We start from the raw sequence: 27,431 nt of genomic DNA, 5'->3' as shown, positions 1-27,431 counted from the left end.
GTTGACAACCGAGGCTGCCGTTTCAGGAAAGCTTCCTAAGTGCTATCCGTATTTGTTCTCCAACAAATCGGATATGCTACTGCGAAAGAGGGGCATCCTTTTCGGAGACAGAGTTGTGCCAGCCTTAACACGTTCAAAGGCGCGAGAACTAGCTACACTGCTAATTCCAGAAAAATCCACCGCGGAGGAAACGACAGCTAAAACAGTGGTCGATGCGGAAGACAGTGGGTCAGAAAACTTTGAGAGCAAGGCATCTCAAATAAGTCAACTTGAAAGTGAGCTTGATGAGACGCGGAATGAGGACGTCCTTGGGAGTAACCTCTTGCCGCCAGCGTCTAGTAATCTAACGAGACTTTTAAGTGAAAACCGAGAGGACTTAGCTATGGAGCAAACCGTGGTAAATCTAACGTTAAACCTTCCCGAGGAGATGGGGGATAACTTGATTTGCCTCAGCGGAAAAGGAAGCAACGCTCAGGAGCTTCTCAGAAAGACAGAGCAGAGAGGAGAACTAAAGAAATCCCAGCTGTCCGATCTGGGCGAGATAATAACAGAGTTTGAGGCCTGCTTCGTGGACAGGTCAGGCAGAACTGATTTGACTGAGCACGATATTGAGCTGACTTCAGACGTGCCAGTGCGATCAAGGTGCTACCGATTCTCTCCAAGGCAAAGAGAAATTCTAGATAGGGAAGTAACTCGCATGCTGGAATTGGGAGTAATAAAACCCTCGGAAAGCGATTATGCTTCGCCTATGATCTTAGTAGAAGTTCCAGGTAAAGACCCTAGGCCTGTGGTAGACTACCGAAAGCTAAATTCTCTCACCAGGGATCAAGTGTATCCTATTCCGAATATTGAGGAGAGAGTAGAACAGGTCAGTAGAGCGGCATATGTGACTACGCTGGACCTTACTCGAGGATACTGGCAAGTACCGCTCACTGAACGCGCCAGCAGATACGCGGCTTTCGTCACTCCGACGGGCAGCTACCAGCCAACAATGATGAGTTTCGGGCTCAAAAATGCTCCATTTTGTTTTTCCCGACTCATGGATAGGGTTTTAAAGGGGTGTGAAACATTCGCGGTGCCTTATTTAGACGACATTGCGGTTTTTTCCGACTCATGGGCGGACCATATGGTACATCTAAGAGCTGTACTGAGCCTTTTGCGTCAAGCTGGACTAACCGTAAAGGCCGAGAAATGTTGCCTGGCAAGGGCGACCGTGGACTACTTGGGTCACAATGTAGGTCAAGGTTTCAGGAAACCCAGCGAGATTAAGATTTCTGCGGTAGCAGACTACCCGCGGCCGAGCACGAAGACGGAAATTCGAGCATTCCTGGGTCTGACTGGGTACTACAATCACTACATCCCTAACTATTCAGCTTTGGCTAGCCCTCTGACCGACGCTCTCCGCAAGACAGAACCGACAAATGTAGTCTGGGACGAACAAAAGGAAGCCTCCTTCGTAAACCTGAAGGCTGTGCTGATTAGCCGTCCGGTATTGCGAGCTCCAGACTATGGCCGAGAATTCACGGTCCAGTGTGATGCCAGTGATCGAGGGTTAGGTGCTGTTCTCTGCCAGAGAGATGACGACGGTAATGAGCACCCCGTGCTCTACTTGAGCAGAAAACTGAGTTCTAGAGAGAGGGCTTATTGCGCGTCAGAGAAAGAATGCGCTTGCATTGTATGGGCCATTCAAAAATTGCAGTGCTATCTTGGAGGGGCCAAATTCACCGTAGAGACGGACCATTGTCCCCTGGCTTGGCTGCAAACTGCGACATCGAAGAACAGTCGCCTTCTTAGGTGGAGCTTGATTTTACAGCAGTACAATTTTGAAATAAGATACAAAAAGGGAAGTTAAATGGGAATGCGGACGCGCTTAGCCGCTCTTTCTAAGCGGTCCGAGATGTTCCTCACCATGTATCCAAATTGATAATCAGGTTTTTTTTTTTTTTTCGTGCGCTTGTATATGTGTGACTATGTAAAGCAGCACGTTTGGTTTTCTAGGAATACGTAGGTCCTAACGTCTTGAGTGTGGGCTTTTCTCGAACAACAATGGCAGTTTTCTTTTGACCTGGTCTCTTCAGACGGGAGCCGAGTGCTTGCTTCGACATGTGGTTGAGTTTCAGACAGCTCGAGCAATTTGTCCTACAGCAATCAAGACAACGCGACAAGCAACAGCGAGCTTCAAGCGTTCACGTGCAGGCCATTAAGTCGTCTCTTCATGCAGCAGCTGGGACTGCTGCCCTCCGAGACTCTTCTGGCGGGGGAGGAGGCTGTTACGACCAAGCATCCGCAATTGCGCGCTCTATTGTTCGCCTGTGGGCATGGATAAGTTTTGTGAATATGTGGTGATGGTCCAATGGCTCTAAGTGAGCCTGTTTCCAGGAATCCTGTTTTGTAAGCCTGTTTTGCTTTGTGGACAACCTGCAAATGCCAAATTGACCTTGTCAAGAGAACATCTGGAAAAACACAAAGAAACGTCCCCCTGCGGGAAATAGCAGGAAGTGCTTTCTTTCTTTTGTTCACCCTTCCAGTCGAGAAGTGCTATCCTCCAGTGATGAATGCCTCCTATCCAAAGGAGACGACAGAGTGACATGTCCGCTGACGTGCAGGACAAGAAAGGAGCATGACTCATACGGCCATTAAGTGATTTCCCGGGAATGCAGGAAAGATTTGCAATTGTCGAAAAGGGACAATGTTGGGAGCCCTATGCGGCGCCACGTGCACTCGGGTTTCTGAGAAGTAAAACCCCTTGACAGAACCAGCCTGTGGTTTCTTTGCTGAAGAATAGAAATGTACCTCCTCTCCTCGCCGTTCCCAAGCTTTTCCCGCCAACAAGTGATCACGCCCAACGAATGAATGCCGGACCAGTCAGTGCTTCAGACCATCAGTGCAGTGATGTGTTCGATTGGATGCCGATACCTGAGGGGCGTGCCCTGGATTTGGTTGGTCAGCATCTTCAGAGAGGGGCTGGACATAGGGGGTTTTAAGGACGCTGCAGAGCACGAAATGTCGCTCTGGGCCCTGGGTAAACGGCTCATCCAGTCGCTTCTCGCTATGAACTCTTAACGCTTGCCATTTTGCTGATGTACCCTTCTTTTTCGTGTAAATAATCTTGTAAATAAGTTTCTCAAAGTGCCATTAAACCTGCTTGTACATATTTCGCCAACTTCGAAGATTCAATCCTACTTCAACCCCGAGTCTCTGCACGCTACCAAGTGAAGGCCGGGTCGACATAGCCCCAGCGTCACGACAGGGCGCACCTTTCGTTTCGGACTTCTCTCGTCGCTGGGTTACTTTTTGTATATGCGACCTTCTTTTTCCCCCTTTCCTGTTTTCTGATATTTGCATTCGCTAGCACTATTGGCTGTCTTGAGGTATAGGTATGTGCGTGTTAAGAAAACAAAACAGCGTACTCCTGACACAAGGACAAAGGAAGAGGCTACAACACAGCGCTGAGTCTCTTCCTTTGTCCGTGTGTCAGGAGCGCGCTGTTTTGTTTTCCTAAGATGAACTACTAACTATCCCGTTCTTCCACCCTTGCAAGGTATGTACGTGTTTACAGTATACGTTGGTAAGTTGTACCCTGTATTTGGCTGCGTACAAAAGTGTAGTGTAAGCATTTGGCTGATGGGCGCACGAAAGTTCTTGTCCTTTCCATAACGGGGAATTTTTCTGTAGCGGTATTGTGCGGATGTAATTTACGCTTTGTTCGGTGCAAAATGTTACCGCGTGGTAGCACCGGAGTATTAGTGTATGGCAGTTCCTGTAGCGTTGCTGTACTCGCTCTCCATGGACGAGGGGTGCCATGCTGTGTCGTAAGGTTACAGTGGCTAGAATGTAGTAAGGTATAGCCACGGACGGACGGAGGGGGTGGGGGGAGGGGGTGCATTTGGATTGTCCGATGCCGAATGGCATGAACAGCAGCGAAAGAGGCAACTGCAACTGCAACTTTAGTCGATTACCCTGGGCACGTGACGGAAAGGAGAACCTGGAAAGGGATAAAACTGCCGAAACTTGCGGAAGGGGGCGTGGAAGCGCTTCACTCAAGTCGGTGCAAATATCCTGTCCATAGCCAGCAAAAGCAGAAGCTGAACAATTTCAAAACCGAGCGAAACTGCTGCTGAAACTGCTAGCGCCCGTAACGCGCATTTTGCCTAACTCTCTCTCTCTCTCTCCACCCGTTCTTTTCTTTTTCTATAGCTTGGCGCACTGTTCGAGCCGGCAACCAGTGCCTGTAGGAATTATTCCTTTAACGCGGTCCGACTATTCGATTGCAAGCGATTGGTGTTCGTTTGGCCAGCGTTTGCCGTACACCGCCTCGGCGTGCGATAATACTATCTATTTGCGGAACTGATTAAAACAACGAGCGACCAGCGCCCGCAGCGTTTCTGCATCCGCCGCCGCGCGTAATTCGGTTTAAATGGCACCTGTTTTCCGGTTTCCTCCTCCGCACTTTGTTTTCGTTGCGCCCCTGGGAGAGAACAGCGCCAGCGTTTCGGCGGCTGGCCGCGCGCCTTGCGCGTATAGCTCTTTATTCTTAATTACCCGCACTGTTGCGTTGGCCAGTCCGGGCAATTCACTCCTGCCTTCATTTTTTTTTTTCTTCTTTCTAATTTCTTTCTTCTTTCTATTGCTGGCTCGCTAATCGTGCGTAATGGAAGTTACAGCTTGGATCGTCACGCTTGAATTGTTGCGCCGCCGCAGCCTCGGGCGTGTTTGCCGCTCGCTTCTTCGGTTTTTCTCGTTTCTCGTTCAAAATGCCCTCTGCCCACTCTCTCTCTCTCCGGTTGGTTTGCGTCTGTTACTGCCCGGCTTGTAATCGGTGTTATCGGGCGAATCCCATTAGCTCTCGTCGTAAGTATCCGAAACGCGGAGGTTTGTGAACCACTGTGTGCAACGCTTGCCAACGTTACATACTATATATAACCCGCGTGTTTTCTCTTTTCCTATGTGCTTCTCTTCCCCCGCACGTGTGTGCAATTTCGGAAGCCAAGTGGCCGCCGCTGAACGGGTGGCTGCATTTTGGCATCACTCGATACACCGGTAGGGGCCAAATTGCGCGTACTTCCAGACGCTGTAGGATAGGCAACGCCTGGTTGGCCTCGAAACTATCTGGAACGTGAATTCTTTCTCGGGCAAGTGTGTCTAGATTTGCATGTTTCGCATGGTTTGCCTTCGTGTACATGTTTACCTGTATGGTTTAATTCTGCTGTGTACTCTGCGAGATACTTCAGTGGCTGCGCTTAGGAGGGGAAATTTAGAGCGTGTGATCTGAATCTCGCTCTGTACGCTTTTTACTTCACAATCATCATAGGAGACGCGATATAACAAAACTTGGTCTACCAAGCAAGTGAAAATTAATAGAGAGTTTTAGCTTACCGTGATCCGCGATCCGCTGCCGTGATCCGCCACCGCGCGTTCCACTGCGCATGCCCAGATACCCTTGACGTCGATAGATGGCGCCATATACTTGATGTCGGCACATGGACTTGCCACGTCGGTACCAATCAGCTTCTGCGCCCCGCCCACGCGCGGTAGAGGGTCACGGTAGCGGATCGCGGATCACGGTAAGCTAAATCTATCTATTTTTACTATTTTTTTTTCTCCAATCAAAGCCTACAGCGGCGTCATCTAGGTGCGGGATATCAGGGCACAGAAGCGTTTACTCTGGAGTCCATGAAGATGGGAAGACAATTTCTTGCAGCAATCATCGAGGCATGCGCCGCTCCTTCAGACACGACAGATCATGGGAGGCGCGCGCTTACCTTCCCTTGAGGGCGGCCTTGCTTGAGCCTTCGTTTCGCCGGGCGCCCGAGAAATGCCGATATGGACAGAAGTAGCGCATTTCAGTTCTAGGCGGGGGTCATATATAAAGAAACCAAAGCACACAGGTGGTGTGTGGTGTCTTTGTGGACCAGCGGACTTGATTCGCGCTTGTAAAGCAAGCCACTGTGCCTGTAGATATGTGTTTCATATGCCTTCTCCCACATCGTCACCTATCACGGTCTTCTTTCTTCTCTCCTTTCCCTTCCTCAGTGCAGAGTAGAAGGCCAGATTTGAATTATACCGGCCAATCTCTCTGCCGTTTCCTTTCAGTAAGTCCATCTATCCATCAATGAAGAGGGAGCGTGCTTCATAAGACCGAATAGTGTATATCGTGTGACGGTTATCGTAAAACTGCACGCAAGTGCCCATTTTTAGCATTAGTGTTACAGGCTGGCTCTTCCACATGACTTGAAACTTATTTCTGCGCTCTTGATTTTTGTTATGTCTCATGTACTTACATTACGCGTTTTCACGTTCTCGGTTCCACTTCGGAGTAGTTCTGCATATGGGCCCAGTATAACTGAATGGCAACCGCTTTGTTCGCAGGCCAGGTCGTAAATTAAACGTCGAAACTTTGCAAGAGCGTCCGCAGTTGGCGGGAAAGGCGCGGAGCTGGTCGTAACCGAGCTTGTTTCTACATTTTTTTTCCGGCAAAGATAACGCGGAGAGAGCGGTGCTTTTCGTGGGCCAACTTGTTACGGACGAACAGAAACAACGCATTACAAGTGCTGCTCGACTCACCGGTGTCCCCTGGCGGAGTGCGACGTTTCTCCTTCCGTAGCTGCAGCCGCCTACGTCGCCGCCTGCATCGCGCCAGATATCGGGTATAGGGGTGCATGCGGTGCCGTCGTCTCCCCTCGTCTGTGGCTCGCACAGGCCGCTTGGGAGCTGGCGGAATTGAGCCATCCACGATGGGGTTGACAGCTCGAATCCCTCTGACAGTTCGCGTGGAGGTATCTTCTCTCTATAGTGGCACTGTCTTCGCGCTTCACTTGCCTGGTGATTGTGTGTTAGTTCGTGCACGAGGGTATAGAACAATTTCCGCCATTCCAGTCTCTCAGACGACAATCGCACCCGCTCGCCCGAAAGGTATATGCCCTTTACAGCCTCAGTTTGCAAGCCGAGCCAACGTTTCGACAAGTGGACTTCTCTTCGTCTCAAGCGTTTGCGAAGGTGCGCCCTTTACGTCCCACTTCAGTTTTGGCAGGGGAAAAAAAAAAGGAGCGCTTTATTTTTCTGGTAGGTGCATGCGCTTTTTTCCAGTAAGCGGGCTTTTGAAGAAGTAGGGACTCGTTTGTTTGATATCCGATTATCGCGGATACAGCGTTTCCCTGGTTCCTCGAAGTTTTAGTAGTGTGGACATGTCTTGAAACTTTACGCGTGCACTTCCATCTCTGATGGATGTGGTATAGCAGTGTTAGGTCGACGCTAATCAGTTTGATCAGTTGCGCCCTACTTATTGCCTGCCAGTCCCCAGATGGCTTTCTTATCCCGCCAGGTGGCGCAGGTGACCTTCAACGCACCAAACAGCTCCACGAAACCGCTACAAGCACTGATCTGCTGATTTGGGCTTCCGCTCTGCTTGACCCGACGCTTTCGATTTAACGATGTCAGAAAAATTAGTTTTTTAACACGATACGTTAAAGGCCTCGTTCACCGAAAGTTCGGTCTCGTCGGCGCCGGTCCTCCGGGGTTGGCGTTATGAGCGTAAAATTGCAAGCATAGCGCTGACAGGCGGGAGCTGGTAGCTGACATGGCCGCGTATACTGACTGGGCGTAAGGTTGCCCGACGTTACGTTTGGCAGGAGCTGCGAACTCAGCCCTCCGCTTTCACATGGGAGGGTGATATCAGAATCAGCCTACCAAGAACCTTGCACTCACATTAACCCTTGGCCACGCAGACACTTTCATGCGGCTTTATGTGTGGGCTGGAGCATACGCTATCGCGTCATACTCTTAAAGGCGGAGTTTAAGTGTCCACCTGTTTTTTATAAAGACTTACCGTTACAATTTTGAAACTGCTGTTTTATGTTGCAGAAATGGGCGAACTGCGTCGTACATCACCCTTGGCCACATAGCTACCCTATCCTGCTAAATTGAAAGCTTGTAGTCTTATTGAACTCCGAAGGATGCGCGCCATGATAGTTTAGACGTTAGCAAGAGGACAGATGTTATTTTGTCTGTTATATAATCTAAGCCAATGTCAATAAATGTTTTCATCATCATCATCTGCGATCCTTTTCTTTTAGTCTAATTCAGCAATGCTTTTTTTTTTTCGTCAGTTATTATGTTTACCCCTCTTATTGCCCTGAAACGGTAAGCATCGCTCTAATGATGTCAACCTGCGTCTTCGACTGTCGTTTCATAAGAACGCAAGCAGGCCGCGTGGGCTACCACATAGCGGTTGCTTTTATCGCGCGCGGGAACTAACTAGCACCTCCTATCCGCCACGCAGGCGTTCGAATGGCGCACTGCACTCGGGTCAATGCATAGTCCGTGTGGTGCGCGCGTCGCATGTTGCATGTCGCTTGGATCGCGTCTAGCAGGCTGGGGCGACGCATTGGAGTACGAACTCTGAGCAGATCACTGAATACCGTGGTAGACCTCAGGCTCCGAAACACCTGCACCAAATGTTCAGGACGGCAAGCGAGAAGCATCAGACTTGGTGACAGGCGGTGATGATATCATTTAGTGGCTGACGGCTTGGAGCGGCCGCTACTGCCCGCGTCACTGCACCATTTTTCGTCTTCTATATATATATATATATATATATATATATATATATATATATATATATATATATATATATATATATATACAGTACCATGTGTAGATTCACTGGTTTGGTTTGGCGCATGCGTGCCTGTTATCCAGCGTTCTGTTTTATAAAAGTTTCGCTTGGTAGTCTAGCCCGTGCCTTCGTTCTTCTTTGTGTCTACGCCTTGCGTGGACAGTAACCGCCACACCTTCCGTAAAGGAATTACCAGCAGTTTCGCCATTTCAGCCTTGCTTCGCGCTCTCTACGCTGAATTTGGTGGGGCTGGCATAAAAGTACATCTGTGCATACAGCGGTGTAGCAAAACGCGGTGCAGTTAAGGGCCACGTTTATAATCGCCCCTCGGTATTCTGCTTTGTAACTCATTCGATAAAACGCCCCTTCGAAATTGACCCTAAACGCGAGTACATTCCCTTTTTCCCGTGCCGCACTCTCTTTCCTTTGTTGCGACAGCCTACACGTCTACCCTCGTCTGTGTCGTGACCTCGCGACGAACTTCGAAATCTGTATGAAATGATGAACAAACGTTGCCTCCTTCTCCCCTTTCGGTCACGGTATAGACTTCGGGAACTATCGGCTTCTCTAGTACGTACTTCCCGTGGCACACGTGCTCTTGCTTCTTCGGACCGGGCTCTACACGACCGAAGGCTGAGATTTGATTATCGGCGCGCAGCTCACTGCTCGGTCAAGCGCGTGCCGCCGTCTGTGTCGGCCAGGACACAAACCAACAAAATACGCCACTCGTCGCTTCTCTCGTGTGCGCGATCGTCGTAACGATTTAGCGTTTTGGCTGTGAACGAGCGGCGGGCGGCAAGAGCAAGAATCGTCGGCCTGGCTGCGGTGCACTACCAGTGAGGAAGAGGGGGGCGAGGAGGGGATGGCGGGGTGATTCCTTAATTGTGCAGCTCCGGAGAGCGCGGAATCGGGAGGAGGGGAGTGCTACGGAGCGTCGGCGCGTGCATCCGCGGTAATGGCGCGTTAATTAGCTCGTTCGTAACCTCGGTACGGTGCGCGGCGCCGCCAACGCAAAGCGAAACAAAAAAGCTTGCCCGGCGGGGTGACGCCCGCGCGTCGGCCGCCGCCGCGACGCGCTGCAGACGCGTTGCTATGCCGTAAACCGTGTCTTCGTGCTCACGCACGGCGAGCGGTTCGCGCGTAGCTTGAGAGGGGCTTTCCGCGCGAGGCGCTGAAGATTAACTATTTTGGAATGGCTAATTAAAGCGTGGAGTTGTGTGTTGCAGCGTCGCCGCTCGAACGGTTTTGCATATCGACGTGTGATATGCAATAGTCAGTTCATTTCATGCTCGAGTAGGAGGCGCAGTTGTAAATTTTCTAAGAGTAGTTTGATTTTGAAGAGTAGTTTGAACATGTTCTCATTGCGTCGCGAAAAAGAAATGAAGTAGGGTGTCTAGTTGAAAATGGAGACAGACCCCCCCCCCCCCCCCCCCTCCCCCACTTTCCTCGCCGCTCCTTTTTGTTCTTTCGCTGGCCTGCGTCAACGACCTTTGCCGCTGACCTATGGTTTCCAGCTCGGGTATCGTTCGCGCTTAGCAGAAAACGTCTCAGTTTCAACGCCCCAAGCATAACCACTGGTTTGCTATAAATAGTTATTTCGCGGTCTGACCTTTCGTGGCGCTATGAAGCTTGGCTCTTTACCATACACAGGACGTTTCAAAAGCTAACTTAAGACTCGCCGATCATCGGGGCGAACGGCTTTTACTGTTCGAGATGGATTTTTGAAAGTTTCACTGATCTTTGGTCCGTCGATGCGAGCACCAGTATTCTTGTATGCGAACTCGGTACGCACTTGTCGAAAGCAGACAAGCTATTTTGAGGGAAAAGAATACCACCGTAGTGCGCGAGCAAGCCCCCCTCCCCCCCCCCCTCCCTCCCTCCCTCCCTTCGCCTTCCATATCAAAATTTCTGAGCGGGCGCGGATGTCCCCGAGGCACTTTGCCAATGCCCAGAACGCAATTCCGCCGCGAATTGCGCGAAGATATGTCATTTCTGAAATTTATTCGTGTGACTTCCCGTGTCTATAGGCTCCGCCGCCTGGATGCTGTCCTCCGTACATTTTGAAAATCGAAATACAATTCGCGCCGTGTTGTGTGCCGGCGCGCCGTGGTGTGTGCCGGCGGCGGGAACAGCCAGGACCGTTTCTTTGGACGGAGTGCGCGGCTCGGTTCGTGCAATTGCGTTTTCCTCCATCTCCCCCTCTCTGCGTCGGACCGAGAGCAATTGAAAAGCCCCGGCCGCATTGCGTTCCAGTGGCCTCCGCGCGGAATGTAGGAAACACCGTTGCAACCCCTCTCCGTCCTCGGCCAGTGCTCCCTCCTACCGATCGGCGCCGCGTATATTATGTACTAAATATCTCGGTGTCCAGGTCCGCGCGAGCCCATATTTCAACCGGCTCCCTAACCTTCCCCGATTCGGGAAAGCAAATGTGTTAGCTTTTATACTTCGCCCTGCGTGGAGCGCTGCATCTAAAAAAAAAAAAAAAAGAAAAAAAAGAAAAGAAGACACGGAGAAAAAGGAAGGAAAGGTACGGGGATATATATATCGGCGACGGCGAAACTGGTGCGGAGGGTAAAGTAAGCATTTCGGAGGTACGGACGGAGCCAGCGGTATATTTGTCACGACCACTGGAGAGCTTTTGCGGGTCTTGGGGGGAAAAATGGACGGAGCGGTGAAATAGGCAGGGAGAAAGGTGTGAGGGAAGGCAGGGTTGAAGAGCTGTGTGTGGCTTTGAGTGGGCGTGTGCAGAAGGGCTGCGAGACTGCGCTCTATTTGGAGGGTGTGTTTGTGTATATATGTGTATGGGGAATATGGAAAGGGGAGTCTAGATGAAGGCGAGAGCGAAATAGTGCGGAATGGGCCAGCGAGAGAAAGGGGGAGGGGGGGGGGGGGTGAGTGCTGCGAAAAAGCGCTGCAGCAGCACATCTCGATCGGGGCGTCGTGTTGTTTCGGCAATGAGCGCACTCCGAGTTATTGGCAGCGGGCGGCTGTTCCGTTCCGCGCTTCTCCTCCCTTCATTCTGCGCTGCCTAGTTGCCGCAGCCACCTCCACCCCTGCATTTCCGATATCGCCTCTCAATCTTCCCGCGTTTTTCTTCTTTTTGGTTTGCCGCATGTGGGGGCCATGTGAGAACGAAGTTTGGGACCTGGACAAGGGTGTGTATGGAGCGGCATCCGCGTGGGGAACACGCGAAGCACACACACACACACACACACACACACACACACACACACACACACACACACACACACACACACACACACACACACACACACACACACACACACACACACACACACACACACACACACACACACACACACACACACACACACACACACACACACACACACACACACACACACACACACACACACACACACACACACACACACACACACACACACACACACACACACACACACACACACACACACACACACACACACACACACACACACACACACACACACACACACACACACACACACACACACACACACACACACACACACACACACACACACACACACACACACACACACACACACACACACACACACACACACACACACACACACACACACACACACACACACACACACACACACACACACACACACACACACACACACACACACACACACACACACACACACACACACACACACACACACACACACACACACACATATATATATATATATATATATTATAGCGCCGTATTTTTGGCCTCGTTTGCGCTTTACCGCGGACACTGACGTACGACGCACTGTCTTTTGGTTGCTCATTTAGCACGGTTGCGATTACTCGCTTTGTATTACATACTTCTGGCTTGCATAACTGAGCCACATTTCATGTGTCGGCTTTAACGAAAATAAAAAAGAAAAATGGAAAAAGCGATCTCACCGAGATGTTGCAGACTTCGCCCTTGCCTTTGGTGACGCATTGGTGACTGAAGTCGCCACGGCTTGCCCATCCGGAACGGCATACACTCGCCTCCTACGTCATTTATGAGGCTTAATTGTTCACCTGCAGCGGTCGTTTTGTTTTTCTTTATTTTCACTTCAGATATACAAAACGTTTGCAAAAACTGCTGGGCCATTAGCCGAAGCTAGTATAGGCCCAATGTACACATTTGTTATAACAGCTTCATACCTTGCGTTTGGCGCACGATGGCCTCAGTCGCCTATGCACCATTAAACCCAACACAACACAATACACATTTGTTATAACAGCAACGGAAGATACCAACATGAAACTCTGTAATAAATTATCAGTGAACGAAGGAATAGTGAGCAACACTCAGCAGCAGGCATAAAAAGGTTAACAAACATAACCCTCAATCTTCGAAAAGTAGAAGCGCTTAACTGAAAACAGGAAATTGATAGCCATTTTAATTTCAAGTGGTACACTATTTTATACTTTCGCCCCGCAATACTGAATTAGGCGCTGACCATAGGCGTTTCTGGTTACAGCGTAATTAAAATTATTATTGCTTGCATTTCTAGTGCTCCTGTTAGGCAACACAAAAATAATAATTGTGCGAGCCTAGCCTGCCATTTGTAGCAGGGCCTCCAGAAATCTTTGCCAGGACACTGGATTTTAGGATTTCTCGAGGCTACAAGGATCGAGAGATAGAGGGAGAGAAAAAGAAATCTAAGTTTTTAAACCTCAAGGCTCAGACATCCCGATGTGATACTGGCTCGGAAAGACCCCATTGTGGGTGGACCCCGAATTAAATTTAACCACTGTAGTTATTTTACGAGCGCTGGTGCTGTCGAAATAGTCTTGGGTCGTCCGGCTAAGTAGCTGAGTGCGCTAACCACTGAATTATCACTACCAGTAAATACAACATTAATTACCGATAGCCACCAGTTAAAGGTGTAATTATTTGTTTATTTACCACTTGTGTTCATCCTGTCAATAAGCAGGCCAGGCTGGCTTACGTAAAAGGTACTTTGCTTCATCATTTATGTCATAATTCATCTGATAAATAAATGCTGAGCATAACTGTCTCCTATAGCATATAGCCTCCATAGATTACGAGAAAGCATTTGACTGAGTCGAAACATCAGCATTCGTGCGGACAGTGCGGTGCCCGGGTTTACAAAAGCCATTTTTGTATGTATTGGAAGATATTTATAGCGGCTGCACAGTCACCTCCATAAATCGGCAGTAAAATCACAGCAAGGAAGGACGTCAGGCATGAATTACACCATCTCAGTGCTATTCACCGCCTGTTTGCAAGAGGCGCGCGAAGGGCAGGATTATGAAGAGATCAGGATGAGAGTTACCCGAAGTTTAATTGGACATCATGATCAACGACCTATAGAATGGAAAATAAGAACGGTGGATGTAAAAACTGTATGCAGCAAACGAAAATAAAGTTCAGCAGTCTTGAATGCGATCAGATTTACTATGTAGAGCCAGGGGTTGGAAGTGGTAGTGGAATACATCAGCTCGGGACAGGCAGTGACCGCAGATCCGGAAATTTGAGTAAAACAGCTATGAGAACGAGTATGGGTCACATTTAGTAGGTAATATCGGGCATCGGGGACTTTTAAGGGAAGGAAAGCTTCAGAGGAATCAGGTGACCGAGTGAGTTCAAGTTTTCGCTGATTAAGTTCCCGCTGCTGGCGCAAATAATAGTTTAATTGAAGGCATATAGTAGAGCCTCTGGTGCAGCGCCGCGATGATTAAACGTGTAGGGTCAACGTGCAGTTATTGCAGATCGGAACGCTGAGCAATGTTTTGGACCTCAGGCGGCCCTAGGCACCAGGCATCTGGCGTATAGGAAACTGGTGGCGTCCGGATTACGGTTGCAGGTGCGACCTGTGCGAATGAGCGAACTAAGAAGAGTTAGAAACTCTACATAGCCGCATGCAGTAATAGGATGTAACAATCCGTAACAGTCCCGACGCGACGCGGGCCCGGGGGTATGTCGCGTGCAGTCAACGGGAACTCCATTGCGAAGGTCGCGCCGTAACCCGGGCTGATCGGAACGGCTTTGCTGGTCGGATGTGGCCCACGGGTCGCCATATTGGACCGCGACGTCATCATTGCCACCCGAATTTGGCCCCAGCTTTGATTTTGACGTCATAATCACGTGGGTTTCTTTATATCCGCCATATTGGAATATGACGTAATCATTGGCACCCGAATTTGGCCGCCATATTGGATTTCAGATCCCGAAACGATGCTATAGTGTTCTAGAATTGAGATGTGTGCCGTCTGCCGCCGGCGAGCTGGTCGTTTCAGCGATGACCGCTCCAGACGACACGAGAGGGCGCTGCGTTTAAGAGACTGTAAGGGAGCCTACATGTATACGTTCCCTAGAGACCGTTGGTCTAGGATAACTAAACATCGGTTACCGGTTATCGGGCTGCGTCGCATATCGATCAGAATAATTACTTTCCTCGAGAATAATATCCTGCGTACCGCATCATGCGGCGAACGAGTTTCATTATTGTGCCTGCTTGATGAATGCGGCTTGATTTTTTTTTTTCCCGCGACGTGCAAACGTGACGGGAGCCGCTCCGCTCAGACGCTGCTCCCTGGCTGTCCTCCCGAAACTTAAGAGAGTAGCGGGGCCGCGGTCACCGCTCGCTCGTTTGTCCGGCTGCCCGGTTGGCCTTTCCTGTTTTCTTTTTTTTCCCTTGCGCAAGCTTTCTCCCAACCCTTTTCACTTCCGTCTTGCCCTCGTACACTGTTTCCCATAGCCCTGCGAATAGTTGCACAGGCTCTTTCCCCTTTCTGCGTTCCCTATCTCCCCACTCTCGTGGTGGCCACGCGCGTGATTGATGCCCGGTCAGTGCATATAAACCGCGTGCAACCTCTGCCGCCGAGTTGCGAGGTGCCGTGCCGTTAGGTGCGCCGCCGACGCGCCGCGTGTATGTGATTACACTGGCGACCTGCAGCGTTTCTACGGCACTGGCGCGACGCACGCAGTGGACGGGGAACGCTCCCTTTTTTCCCATTCCGGCGTACTCGCTGCGGCCGTATGTCTTTTTTTTTTCAGTGTTTATTTTCGCGACGCTCCATGCCCGAAGTCAGCTGTCGTCGCGGAACAAAATTATGCGAGGTAGACTTGTTCTGAACGAAAGAAGAAAAGAAGGTAATCGAAACGGGGCTGCAAAGAACACGAGTAATCATGGCGTTCCGGGGAAGTAGTGTCTCATTGAGGTACACTGAGAAGGCCAAGATTTCGTAATTCGAGGTTGCGGCATTTTCGCTACGTTGGCAATAATGGTGAGTTGTCTGGAGGCTTGGTATTTGATCTGCTATACTGTATTCTGCCTACCGCTCTTTCTTCTGTTACTTTCGTTTGTGTTCAATAATTCATTCATCTTTATTGATAAAGATCACCTCAGGCCTAGGGAAATTGATGGGTTACGTAAGAATTGAATGGTAAGAGCGGCAGACTTTGTAACGAGGTCGAGCAGGGCACCTGAACTACTTTTAGCCTCGCCGCAGAATGTTGGGCTGTGTCCACTGAAGCAACGCTCAGGGCGCTTCGTTTTTCTTTCCACAGATGGCGCCAGTGCAATCGCCGGCATTTGCATAGGATTGCATAGGCAAACACGCCAGCCATGGCGGTGCTGCATAGAGCCGAATGCCTTATTTCAAAGTTCCGGAAGTAAACATTTTGTGGTCAACACGGGTCCATTTCTACTTCGCGGTAGCTATTATTATGTACTGCTTTCACAAACGAATCACAAGACATGCGTCACATATCGGACCTAGAAGGGCAAACTCAGGCATATAAACAGTCGTAAATGCTTCGCCAGAAATTTTAAGTAGAAAGGCAAATCGAACTTTTCTGCCTTGGTTAAGCCGGTGTTACTGTGGAAACTGCCATTAATGTCCACGTGTTATATGTCATCGTCTTTGCTCAAGGTGGTCAACGCGAACGAACTATCCCCCTAATTACGCGGCCATCTTAATACGGTGTATAATTTGTCCTGGGTCTTAAGCATACTTTGCGTTGCACGCTTAACAAAGACGCAGGTGATCGCCATTTTCGTACAGCAGACATCTGCAGCACAGACGCAGAAACTGGGTCCGCGGGAAATATCGCGTGGTCTTTTGAGGGGGAAAAAGCAAAATAGAGAAACGGTACTCGAGAATCGTCGTCGCTGACGCCATCAGATCCACCAGTGGCCCGAGTGCGGCGGCGGCTTCGCCGCGCCGTTATCTGTGTGTCCTTGGCTGCCGCTCCAAGCTTCCCCCGCGTGAGCGCAAAACGTGCGCGTAGTGAGAAGGAGTAGGGGCGCTGATTGCCCCCCATCCACCTTGGTCCCCGTGCGGTGCTCGCGACGCGGATCCATCTCGCCTCCCTAGGTTGCTCCCTAGGTGACGAGCCTCTCTCTGCGCCGCCGCCGGCCTGCCGGCAGGAGATAAGCGCACCGCTCTAATTAATCTCGCCGGGACATTGTTCCTTCCGCCGTGACTAGGAAGAGCGAGGTGCCGTGAAAAGAAATAAAAGAGTCGGCCGCGCTTGCCTGGGCGCCTCAAGACCTGGACTAGACGTCCCCGTGGGCTCTCGATTGAATGCGGCCTCCCTCCTTGCCGTGGGCGAAATGGGCGCGTGCTCCTTCGCTCACTTTCCCTCCCGACTGCCCGAGAGGGAAGGAAAACACAGCGGCGAAGGAGAAAAGAGAAGTTGGGATGCGGATGACTAAACAATAGCGGCGAGGAAAAAAAGCATGAGCAGAATATGCCTCAAATCCCTTTTCGCCGCAGTGGCCGACTTCTACAATACGATACAATATAATACGATGTAATCTTAAACAGGACGTAGTGCAGCATTTCTTTAGAATAAGGTGTCCGTATTGCTTAGAGGGACGGGAGCTGTGGGGCGACAGTGCGCTGTAAGCAAATGCAGAACGCGAACCGGCCTTTGTTTTGGGGGGTTGCGTATACGCTAAATTGAAACTGACGAGATGTGGGGACGTGCGGCAATTGAGCGTGGGTCGCTGCCCACGCCGGAAATTGATCATTCGTAGCCGCCCACTGTATCTTGAGTTGACCGCATATTAATGGTAAATGAATCGTTGGATTCGTCTCAAGGTTCCCGAGCCGCACAATGCCTGTGATTAAGCACCGTAAATAGGCATAATAATCTGGTTCTTGATATCTCATTGAAGCTATCAATTATCGAAGATGTTAGAATAATGCTTCTACACTCCACACATATTTTGATATTTGTAGGCGTCCTAGCTGCTTGACTATACTGCTCAGAAACAGACCGTGTGGCCTGGGAACTTTTGACTACCCATGTACATACTGTCTGTGAAGTTCCAAGCAATATTTTGTAATGGGGGTTGTCTTGTCTGAAGTAGGGCCGCGCCTTGCAGGCGACGAGCCGCAGAGCGCAGGAGATGGCCGTAATGTATAGGTTCGATTGAATTAGTCACAATAAACGTTTTGCACATATAGAGGTAGAAGGGGCTCGTGTCGGCTCGTTCCCTTTCCAGTTCCTGTTCATGGACGTCATCGACCGTTGGCAAAGTCCGTTTAGCTGTGCCCGGGTATTTTCGATTCCCGTATTAGATCTAATGACACGTGCTTCAACTTTCGGGCAGCGTAATGATTTTCTCGCGCGGTCGAAAGCGCCTATTTCGTCTCCGGAGAAGAGGTGAGCGCGTTCTTCATTTGACCCAGATGCTGCACATTCGTGTCGTGGGCCTCTTTTAGAGCGGCGATCGTAGATAGCCGGGTTTCCGCAGGACTGCCTCGAAGCCACTCTATTCCCACGTATAAAACTTGCGTGACGTGGCCGCGCATCGTCTTGAAAGCCATCAAGCCTAACGCACCGCACGAGCCGCCGCTGCGGCCTGCTGACGGCGGAGAAAACGAAGCATCGATCGCCTCCTCGAAACGAAAGTACAGTAATTGAAAAGGGGAGGCAGCGAGAGAAAAGACCTTACGAGCGGAAGCAATGAACACCGGTCTATGCTTCCGAGCACGCTCGAACTTTTTGAAGCGAAAGCTTTACTTATGCCATGTAAAGCCAAGGTCACCGTGACGGGCTCAGGCCGCAAGTACTCATGGTAATTGAGTGCTCATGGTAATTGGTGCGCATGGTAATTCTGTGCGCAAGTGCGCATGGTAATTGATGTGCATGGTAATTCTTCGTCCCTCTTCTGTCTTCTTCTTGGCGTCTTCCGAATCTTGCTTCATTGACCGGCTTCTTCCGTAAATAAAGAGCTTTACCACGTGTGATGATTAGTAATGAAGCTTTCGCTTAATACACAATATAGGCTTAAGCAAGCTAACGGTCGTTAAGGCCAACTGCCGTTTTCCTTAACGGCCGCTAACGTGCCCGTGTAGCAGGGGTATAAGCCATCGGAGGAGTTCGCTCAAGAAAGCGTGTTATTCGGACCGCTATGTCTTGCGAAGGAGGCTACCTGGGACGACGTCGCTTTGTTCTTTCGAAGAGAGCGGTACGGTAGCGACGGGTCGCGGGTCGACTGAGTAGCGCAGCGCGGCCTGCGAGCGCTTGTTGACTCGGATCTGCAGCGTGCGGCGTCTGAGGACTCCATCGACGCTGACAGGAGATCTTCAGTCACGCATGGGGACAGTGCGTGCTCAGGTCCCCGTCGCTTATCGTCTTACGCTGTAATTGTTTCGGTGCCTGTCGAAGTCGCACCTCACGCCACCAGTGTGCGCTCACCTGGACGGAAAGGAGACGAGGGAAGACATGGAGAATGACATGGAATAATAAAAAAAAAAGGTTATTGGGGTGTGTGTTGGGAGGAGGGGCGTCGAAAATTCGGAAGACTCTTGGTACGCGCTTGTATACGGGTGTCCCCTCTTGCGCTGAATGCTTTGAGAAGCGGCGGCAGTGCGACCCGAACCGGGTAATCGGCTTGCGCGTTCTCCGCTTATCGAGTCTCGGCCGGCGGCGTGCTTTATTTCGCGAGGCTCCGGCCCGAGCCTTCTCGTCCTGCTCTGGGCTCTTCGCTTCCTGTCTTGTATTCGTTTTCTATTCGCGGAGTGCCAATCCGAAGAGCGGGTCCCCTTTCGAGGAAGCGGTCGTCAATTCCTTTACCGTGTATTCCCTTTCATAGTCTTCCTTCCATCGATCGGGGTTTGCGCGTTCCATCTCGCGAGATAGAAAGCCTCGTGACGGACCAGGTTGGCACAGATTTCGCCTACGTGCGCGCTGGTGTGATCGGCGCGACGGACAAATTGCAATCAACTTGAAAAGGAATTAAGCCCACATTGTTGGTTTTGATCGTATTATAACTTTATAGCGTCGCCTGCTCTGGGCGCCTCGGTTGAAAAAAGTCCAACAGATCGATGTTAAATTTGTGCCTACCGGGTAGTGTAGAAACATCTCTCACTGCAGTTTCCTCGCTCACAGTCTTCACCAGTCAGCATTATATTCGAAGCTGACCGGCTCGATGTATTTTTGTTCATAGCGGTTTCTGGTGGTCAGCGCCTACGCGTTTGGCCCCATTTTGCTGTTTGTTCTTTTCCTATTTTGCTCGAGATGGTCTGTTTTCATTATTTTGAGGGGGCCTAACTAAATGGCTTACTGGCATGCCTGTATTGAGGCTTCTTCACTGCGTGCTGATTGTTCCCTTTAAAAGCCGTCATCATCATCATCATCATCATCATCATCAGCCTGATTATACCCACTGCAGGGCGAAGGCCTCTCCCATATTTTTCTACTTAACCCGATTCTGTGCAAGCTGCATCCACTTGACCCCTGCGAACTTTTTTATCTCATCCGCCCACCTAACTTTCTGCCGCCCCCTGCTACGCTTTCCTTCCCTTGGAATCCAGTTTGTTACCCTCAGCGACCATCGGTTATCCTCTCTTCGCACTACATGTCCTGCCCATGCCCATTTCTTCTTCTTAATTTCCACTAGAATGTTGGTAACTTGAGTTATTTCTCTGACCCATTCTGCACGCTTTCTGTCTCTTAATGTTACCCCTACCATTTTTCGTTCCATAGCCCTCTGGGTTGTCCTCAACTTAAGTCGTTATGGGGTCCCGTTATTCGGTACCGTGGTCAGCCTCTTGCTTAATTTTGCCGCGCTAACTTTAATATTCGATTCCTGCATGTCCTTGATGCTTACGGTGTGCTCCGCCGCTGTATATATATAGCGCCTCGCTGGTGACCATTTTTTATATACATACCCAGAATTATACGCACCAGAGTATTAGTTCGTTCAAATTCTCACCACTTATATTTTAAAGGTGCGGTCGTTGTCAGAAGTAAGCAGGCCGGCGGGCTTGCTTTTAAGGTTATAGTGGGGCCGTTAGAATATCAGTCGAAGCGCAAAATTTCGCAGCGCCAGTTACCAGATCTGTCTCCACCAGTGAGAAAATCGGAACGCTGAGCCGCACATAGCGAGCCATACATTGATGTCTAGAAGTCAACTGCGTCCACGCTCCCAACTTCTTATAAGGGCTGCAAAAGTTCGCACTCAAGCCATTTTTCAATGTTTCTTTATAGTATATTTGTATAGTTCAGCTATACTAGGGCAGCATATAGAACCTGTTTCAAAAGGGTGCCACTCTTCGCGTCTGAATTACTCGGACTCATATACTATATTAAGCGAAAAAACGTGTTATTGACCGGGTCTGCTATGTTACTTTTTTATGTGAAGCTTTTTTTTTTGTCCCATTAGTCGGCTTGGGCACGGCGTGCCTCTTTAGTAGTATCACGTTTAGAATCGGCCGCGCATATACTGGCGCCTATGCAGCCTCTGGCATTTACCGTTTCCCCGCATGGCCCGTCAGTGCTGCATATCATCCCGTTCCGACCGCAAACCGCAGCATTCTAGTTCGAGCAATCATCATAGAGAGCGTACAGTTTCTCGAAGGCGAAAACCCGGACGTCCGCAGTAATGAGACGGCGCGAGTTTTCCCGCGAAATTGTACTTTTGGGCACATTGCGTCTGCGCTCGCTGTTAAAATCGCATTACTCCAGCGCCTCCATGCTGTCCTTCGCCGCTGCCTTCGCACAGGCGAGGCGAAGAAACACCCGCACGCGCACCTTCCAATCTCTCGTCGCCGTCGCGGCGTTGCACATTCTCGTAACGGCTGCAGCAGCTACGAGTCAGTTCCATGCGCGCCATGGCCCATTTCATCCGGCGTTCATCGCCGCCGCGCAGAGCAGATGGGGAAGCAGTTTACCCGCGTTCCCTGTTTTCTTTTCCCTCTTTCGACCCGCTGCGAGCTGAGAAAATGAACTGGACTTCTCGAGCCGCGAGCTGCACGCGGCGCCGCCGTGAATATGCTGCGCCGGAGGAATTTCTCCGAAAAACCTTTATCTGGCGCGGTTATTCGTGCTGCCGGTGATTCGCGAAACGTGCGTGGTACAACACACACACACACCGCGCCTGGCCCGGTCCTATCAGTGATCATCGTTGGCGGCCTCCGGCGTTAGGGATTGCGCGGTGTGCGTGCGGGCGTCGCTTCCCCACCGCCTCTTCCCTATAGCGCTTGGAGGCACCTGTGTGTGGGGAAGAGCCTGGCGGAGGAAAAACGGGCCCCGCCGATCTCGCGGACTTATCGCGCGCCTCGCGTAACGGGCCAACAAATGGGAACGCTTAGTGCAGAGGCATGCTCGCTGCGCAGCGTTTGTTTAAGCTTTGGGAGTAATCACGTGCCTTGTATCTTGTGGTAAAAAAAAGAAAAGAACTGGAGCAGCTTATCTGGGCTTCCCGTGTTCAATGCTGGAGTTCAGAGCTTATGCTAAAGTGTAGCAATATCGCGGAGATGAAACGCCCGTAGTAATATTCAGGCGCTCTGGTTTCGGAATCTGTTGCTTCTTATCGACTCCTGTGATGGGATAAAAAAATGTCGCCAAAAGCTTTTCCCTACTCCGCTGCTGCTGCATCGTTACCACCTTATTTATGATTTGTTGCTCTTCCAAGCGCCCCAGCCGTATGGTTGCTGGCGTTTTTAACGCCTGTAGGGGAGTTCAGGATACTACTTAGCTCAGGCAGAGTGACTAGTGGTTATTCTGTGATCGGTCCTAACTAACCCAGTCGAAAAACCTACACGCCGTGAACCTGCCGTGGCTTCAAAAATTTCTGCAGTAATATCAAAATTTGTGGAGTTACTACAGAAAATAACTATAGAAGTGTTTACTACAGAAGAGCGATATAAAAACTGTATAACTACAAAAAAGTGCTACACAACTGCAGAAAAATGTTTTATGGCAGAATGTCAAATATTTTGTATTTTCGGCATGGTTCTGTAGTTTCTTTCTGCGATCCATGCTTATCTTTGTCTCAACACATTGCGCCCGATTTTTTGGATCGATGCTCAAGCTTCACAGCAACGCCCATTAGCGGCTGTAGAGCGAAGTCTGACATTGTCAGGTTGTAAGAGCCTTCAATCTTAATTTACCTATTCATAGAATTTAATGGGGAATGGTGGATATGCTTATTTATTCTCCCGCTCGAGAAACGTGTCGCGACGTAGTACATGGAGCGCAAATCCTAGTTTGCAAACGTCGTCAGGATCGAAATACAATCGCGCAGAGGTGGCCCTTAACATGACCCTTTCACTTGCCTAATAGCCAACGTTTACTCGATTTTTAGACATTCACGTGCACATACTTTCTTGGGACTTGTCCCGTAGTGGTTACCAAGACACCGCACCGCGTCTTACAGTTACTGTGTATCGAATCTATCAATATCGAATAGAAAGCCGTCCTTAAACTGCCCCATTCCAAATGAGAAATGTAATGTGCCACGTTCTGTCCGTTTTAAAATTTAGCGCGTTCTTCGCTGGCCACGCCCAAGTTCCATCTTTGACTTTGTTTCTCTGTGCCGTTCCTCCGTTAGCGGCGAGCGCGTAGCTCCTTTTAGCGCAACTCTGCCTAACGTCCCTTGTCCTGTCGACTGCGCCAGTCCATTTTCCCGCCGAGCTGTGTGGTCCTGTCGACTGCGCCACTGTGCTCTCGTTTCCCCATCTGAACCCTCGGTCGGCGTAGGAAGCGCAAACCGCAGCGCGCGATTCCGGCCCTCTCTTTTGCGCGGGCAACGAAGCATCCCATCGCGGCCGCGTCTGCTCCACCAGTGATGACCGTCCGAAGGAGTCGGGGCTCATTTAATTTGGGCCTGCGACAACGAGTAGGACCGTGTGCGACGACTCCTTGCCGGTTCTCAACGAGGCATGAACGCAGACGAGCCTATCTTCCTTTTTTTTTCGCTTCTCGGCGTGGTCCGAGAGAGCTGGCTGCACTATACGACGACGGGAAACCGTCGGCGCGCGTTATGGACGCGCGCTCGTTTCCAGCGCGATTTGGGGAGTGTCCCCCAAGAGAGCCATTCCACGGTTCGTTGTCTTCCGAATTAGGTCTCTTCTCTGGGCTGACTCGACACTGTGGACCTCCTAAGCCGCCGGCGCGGGCGGCACGTGCGTGTCTTGTGTGTCTCTCGCTCTCGGAGCTCTCTGCCTAATCTGTTTGGCGTGAGCTTGCAAGCTGGGCGTCACCAAAATTTGTCTTGCGGCAAACTGCGTTGCTGCATGCCCCGGCACGCTGGCGGCACAAAGCTATTCTCTAGAGTGCCTCGATGCCCACGCCTTCATCCTACCTTTCTCTTTACTCCTTGGCTTTAGTGCCGTTGTTAAGTGCGCAGAAATAATGGCAGTGTGAAGAAAAACCCAGCCCCGTTTTGTTACTTTTTGCACCCGCTGGGCTTTGCGTAGAAACCAAATATGAGAAAAGAGTTGTTGAGTGGGCAGCCGAAAACCATCGCCATTTAACGCCACCGTAGAGGAGGGTAACAATAGGCCGCCTTTCCCTTAGGCATCTCTTTTTATCAGTATCGTGGCTACTACTTCATAGTCAGCAGTGCAACTGTTTCTGAGGTGTTCGCGTCTTGCTGTGATGCTGTGAACTGTGATCAGCTTTGCTTCATGTTGCCCACGCCATGTAGTCCCGCCCATACATACATAGGACATACATACGTACTTACGTACGTACATACATACATACATACATACACACATACATACATACATACATACATACATACATACATACATACATACATACATACATACATACATACATACATACATACATACATACATACACACATACACACATACATACATACATACATACATACATACATACATACATACATGCATGCATACATACATACATACATACATACATACATACATACATACATACATACATACATGCATGCATGCATGCATGCATGCATGCATACATACATACATACATACATACATACATACATACATACATACATACATACATACATACATACATACATACACACATACATACATACATACATACATACATACATACATACATACATACATACATACATACATACATACATACATACATACATACATACATACATACATACATACATACATACATACATTGGCTAGCAGTACCGTGTGCCCGTTTACTGGGCTACTGTTCGGGATAACATTCCACGGCGGCGTAAGCGCCTAGGATAATGGCTAGCAATCGAACTGACGTTAAATCACAAAAATGTGACCTTATTGCACTAAAGTTTGGCGTAAAGCAAGACTTCGTAAACTCGAAGTGTGTTCTTCTACAGCTCTCTAGTGTCCGCGACATTGTTGCTGTGTTGCTATTGAGTGTTTCTCAAGCCCCCGTCTTGTTTACTGGTTTTGCAGACACAAGAAGAAGGTCCAGAACTTCTTGCCGTGCAAGAGCCCCCACCAAGGCGTGCCATGTGATCTGAGCGCGGCCAATGGTGCCGCGTACAGCGACATCCTGCTCAACCACCATCACCCGACCAGGCTGCCCGCACACCTCGTCCACGGAACCGACACGCACACGCTAACACCCATAGAGGTGAGGGTTGCTTTGTTTCCATGAACTTCGCGTAGTGATCAGCGCCGCACCATTCCGGCACTGATACAGACTTGCGGTAAACTTGCATTTGCCCCATGTACGAGGGACGAGATCTCTTGTGGACTTCGTTTTCCCTTCGTTTCAGCCAAACTATCCTTGAATCAGAATTTAAGCTTTCACCTCCTCCTCAACTATTGGTCATCCTGTATTCGTGCCGTCGATTATATTAAGCAAGTCTAGCATGGGAGCGTGCAGCTAAGTAGCAGGATGATCACCGATTTCTTAACAAGGCCCCTTTAAATTACCAGAAAGACCAGCGTCGGCGCTGCCGGCGTTGTGAGCGAAAAATCGCGGACATGCCTCTAACAGATAGTACAGTTGGCGGGTGACGTGTACCGGCGCGTATTGGTCGGCTGGGTTTTGTGACGGCACAAAACGTCATCAAAGGGCTGAGTTAATGCCAACTCGTCTAGCTCCTCGTCTCGCGCCGTCTTCATAATCCACTTCAACCATGAACAAACAGCCCAAAGCAAAGTACTTCATGAGCTCCTGTGAGCTTTGCAGGGTTAAATTGGGGCTGAACACAGCACCTTTAGATCCACTCGGACACCCTGCACCTAGCCATTGTGTGCACGATTGCACTGCTTGGTACGTTAAGGCGGCGCTTTGTATACACCTATGTAAGGCGGTGCTACACATAATGTGGTAGCATGCTGCTGTATGCTAATGAATGTATTACATAATAGAGGCATACGTTAAGTGATCGATGATTGACCGACTAGCAACGGCATGCACGCCACCGGTGATCAGCAAGTTGTCGTCGATTGGACGTGTGTATATGTATGTATGTAAGTATGTATGTATGTATGTATGTATGTATGTATGTATGTATGTATGTATGTATGTATGTATGTATGTATGTATGTATATATATATATATATATATATATATATATATATATATATATATATATATATATATATATATATATATATATAATTTACACTGAAGCTTCACCTTAAAGGTATCCCCCAAATTTATTTTAGCACAAGTCACTCGCGATCGGAGTGCATAGCCTGGTTTGTCACAAAATGTTCTGAGAAATATTTTGCGCGCCAGACGGTGTCATTGACTAGCTTTTTCTTTGCTTATATTTACGCGGGGGATCCTTCGACCTAGACGCTATATTACAACAATCTATAGAGCCCTGTTCGGCACTCAGACCTGTAACTTAACGACAGAACTCCGTGGCCCGAAACCACTTTTACTTTGCTCTTTCAAAGGCTGCTTTATGTACCAAGATAATGCGCGACGTTTTTCATGACTATTGAAATCGAGTTGCGTCACTGATGACTACTACCTTCCCCCCCCCCTCCCCCCCTACGACTTTTGTCTTATTGACTTTTGATGAGTGGAAAAGCGACAGCTGGTGAAAACTCATAGGCGCGAAACATGAGGCGTAAGGCTGGATCAAGCCAATCGCCCTGGTGATGTCCGGCGCTTTTCTGCAGCACAGCTGCTGGTTTCCATAGCACACATGCGGTACCGTTAGATGGGCTTTCAGACCTTTGATCAGTGGCAGGCGCGACGCTGTAATGCGATTCAGTTCCGCGCTGTTTGGAGTCAGGTGCCCGCCCTTCCCTGGTAGCCGTTGTCCTACATGTACTCGCCACTGCAGTGTCTTTTTTTTTTTCTTTTTTACTCGCATCGTTCCCCACCATCTCCTCCCCCTTCTTCGCCAGCGATGGCAGAGCAAGCAATGTGGTCTAAAAACGTATCCGTTGGCGCAGTGGAACGAAAAAAAAAAATACTCTACGCCTGATGTGACGAACCCGAGAAATAACGAGTACCTAACTCGAGAAATAAGTCCCAGCGGAAAACAAGAACAAAAAGTTGACTCGGATAACTTTTGGTTATTGCCAGGTTACACCTTTTTCCGGGTGGCCCGCCTACTTGGACTTATCGCTGGT

General features: G+C 49.7%; 1 protein-coding gene across 1 annotated transcript in view; it reads left to right on the top strand.

The window, feature by feature from the left end:
• The window catches only part of pxb (putative Hedgehog signaling attenuator pxb), a 218,360-nt gene that overhangs the window by 169,184 nt on the left and 21,745 nt on the right, over nt 1-27,431 (top strand). The window contains exon 4 of the mRNA XM_084584547.1: nt 25,280-25,460. Coding sequence (XP_084440673.1) covers nt 25,280-25,460 — 181 coding nt within the window. The remainder of the gene's footprint in view (nt 1-25,279; nt 25,461-27,431) is intronic.

The sequence above is a fragment of the Amblyomma maculatum genome, chromosome 11 (assembly GCF_055883805.1).
Source record: "Amblyomma maculatum isolate TAMU_Amacu chromosome 11, ASM5588380v1, whole genome shotgun sequence".
Lineage (NCBI taxonomy): Eukaryota > Metazoa > Arthropoda > Arachnida > Ixodida > Ixodidae > Amblyomma > Amblyomma maculatum.
The sequence above is the reverse complement of the archived record's forward strand: the minus strand, read 5'-3'. Positions and strand labels throughout refer to the sequence as shown.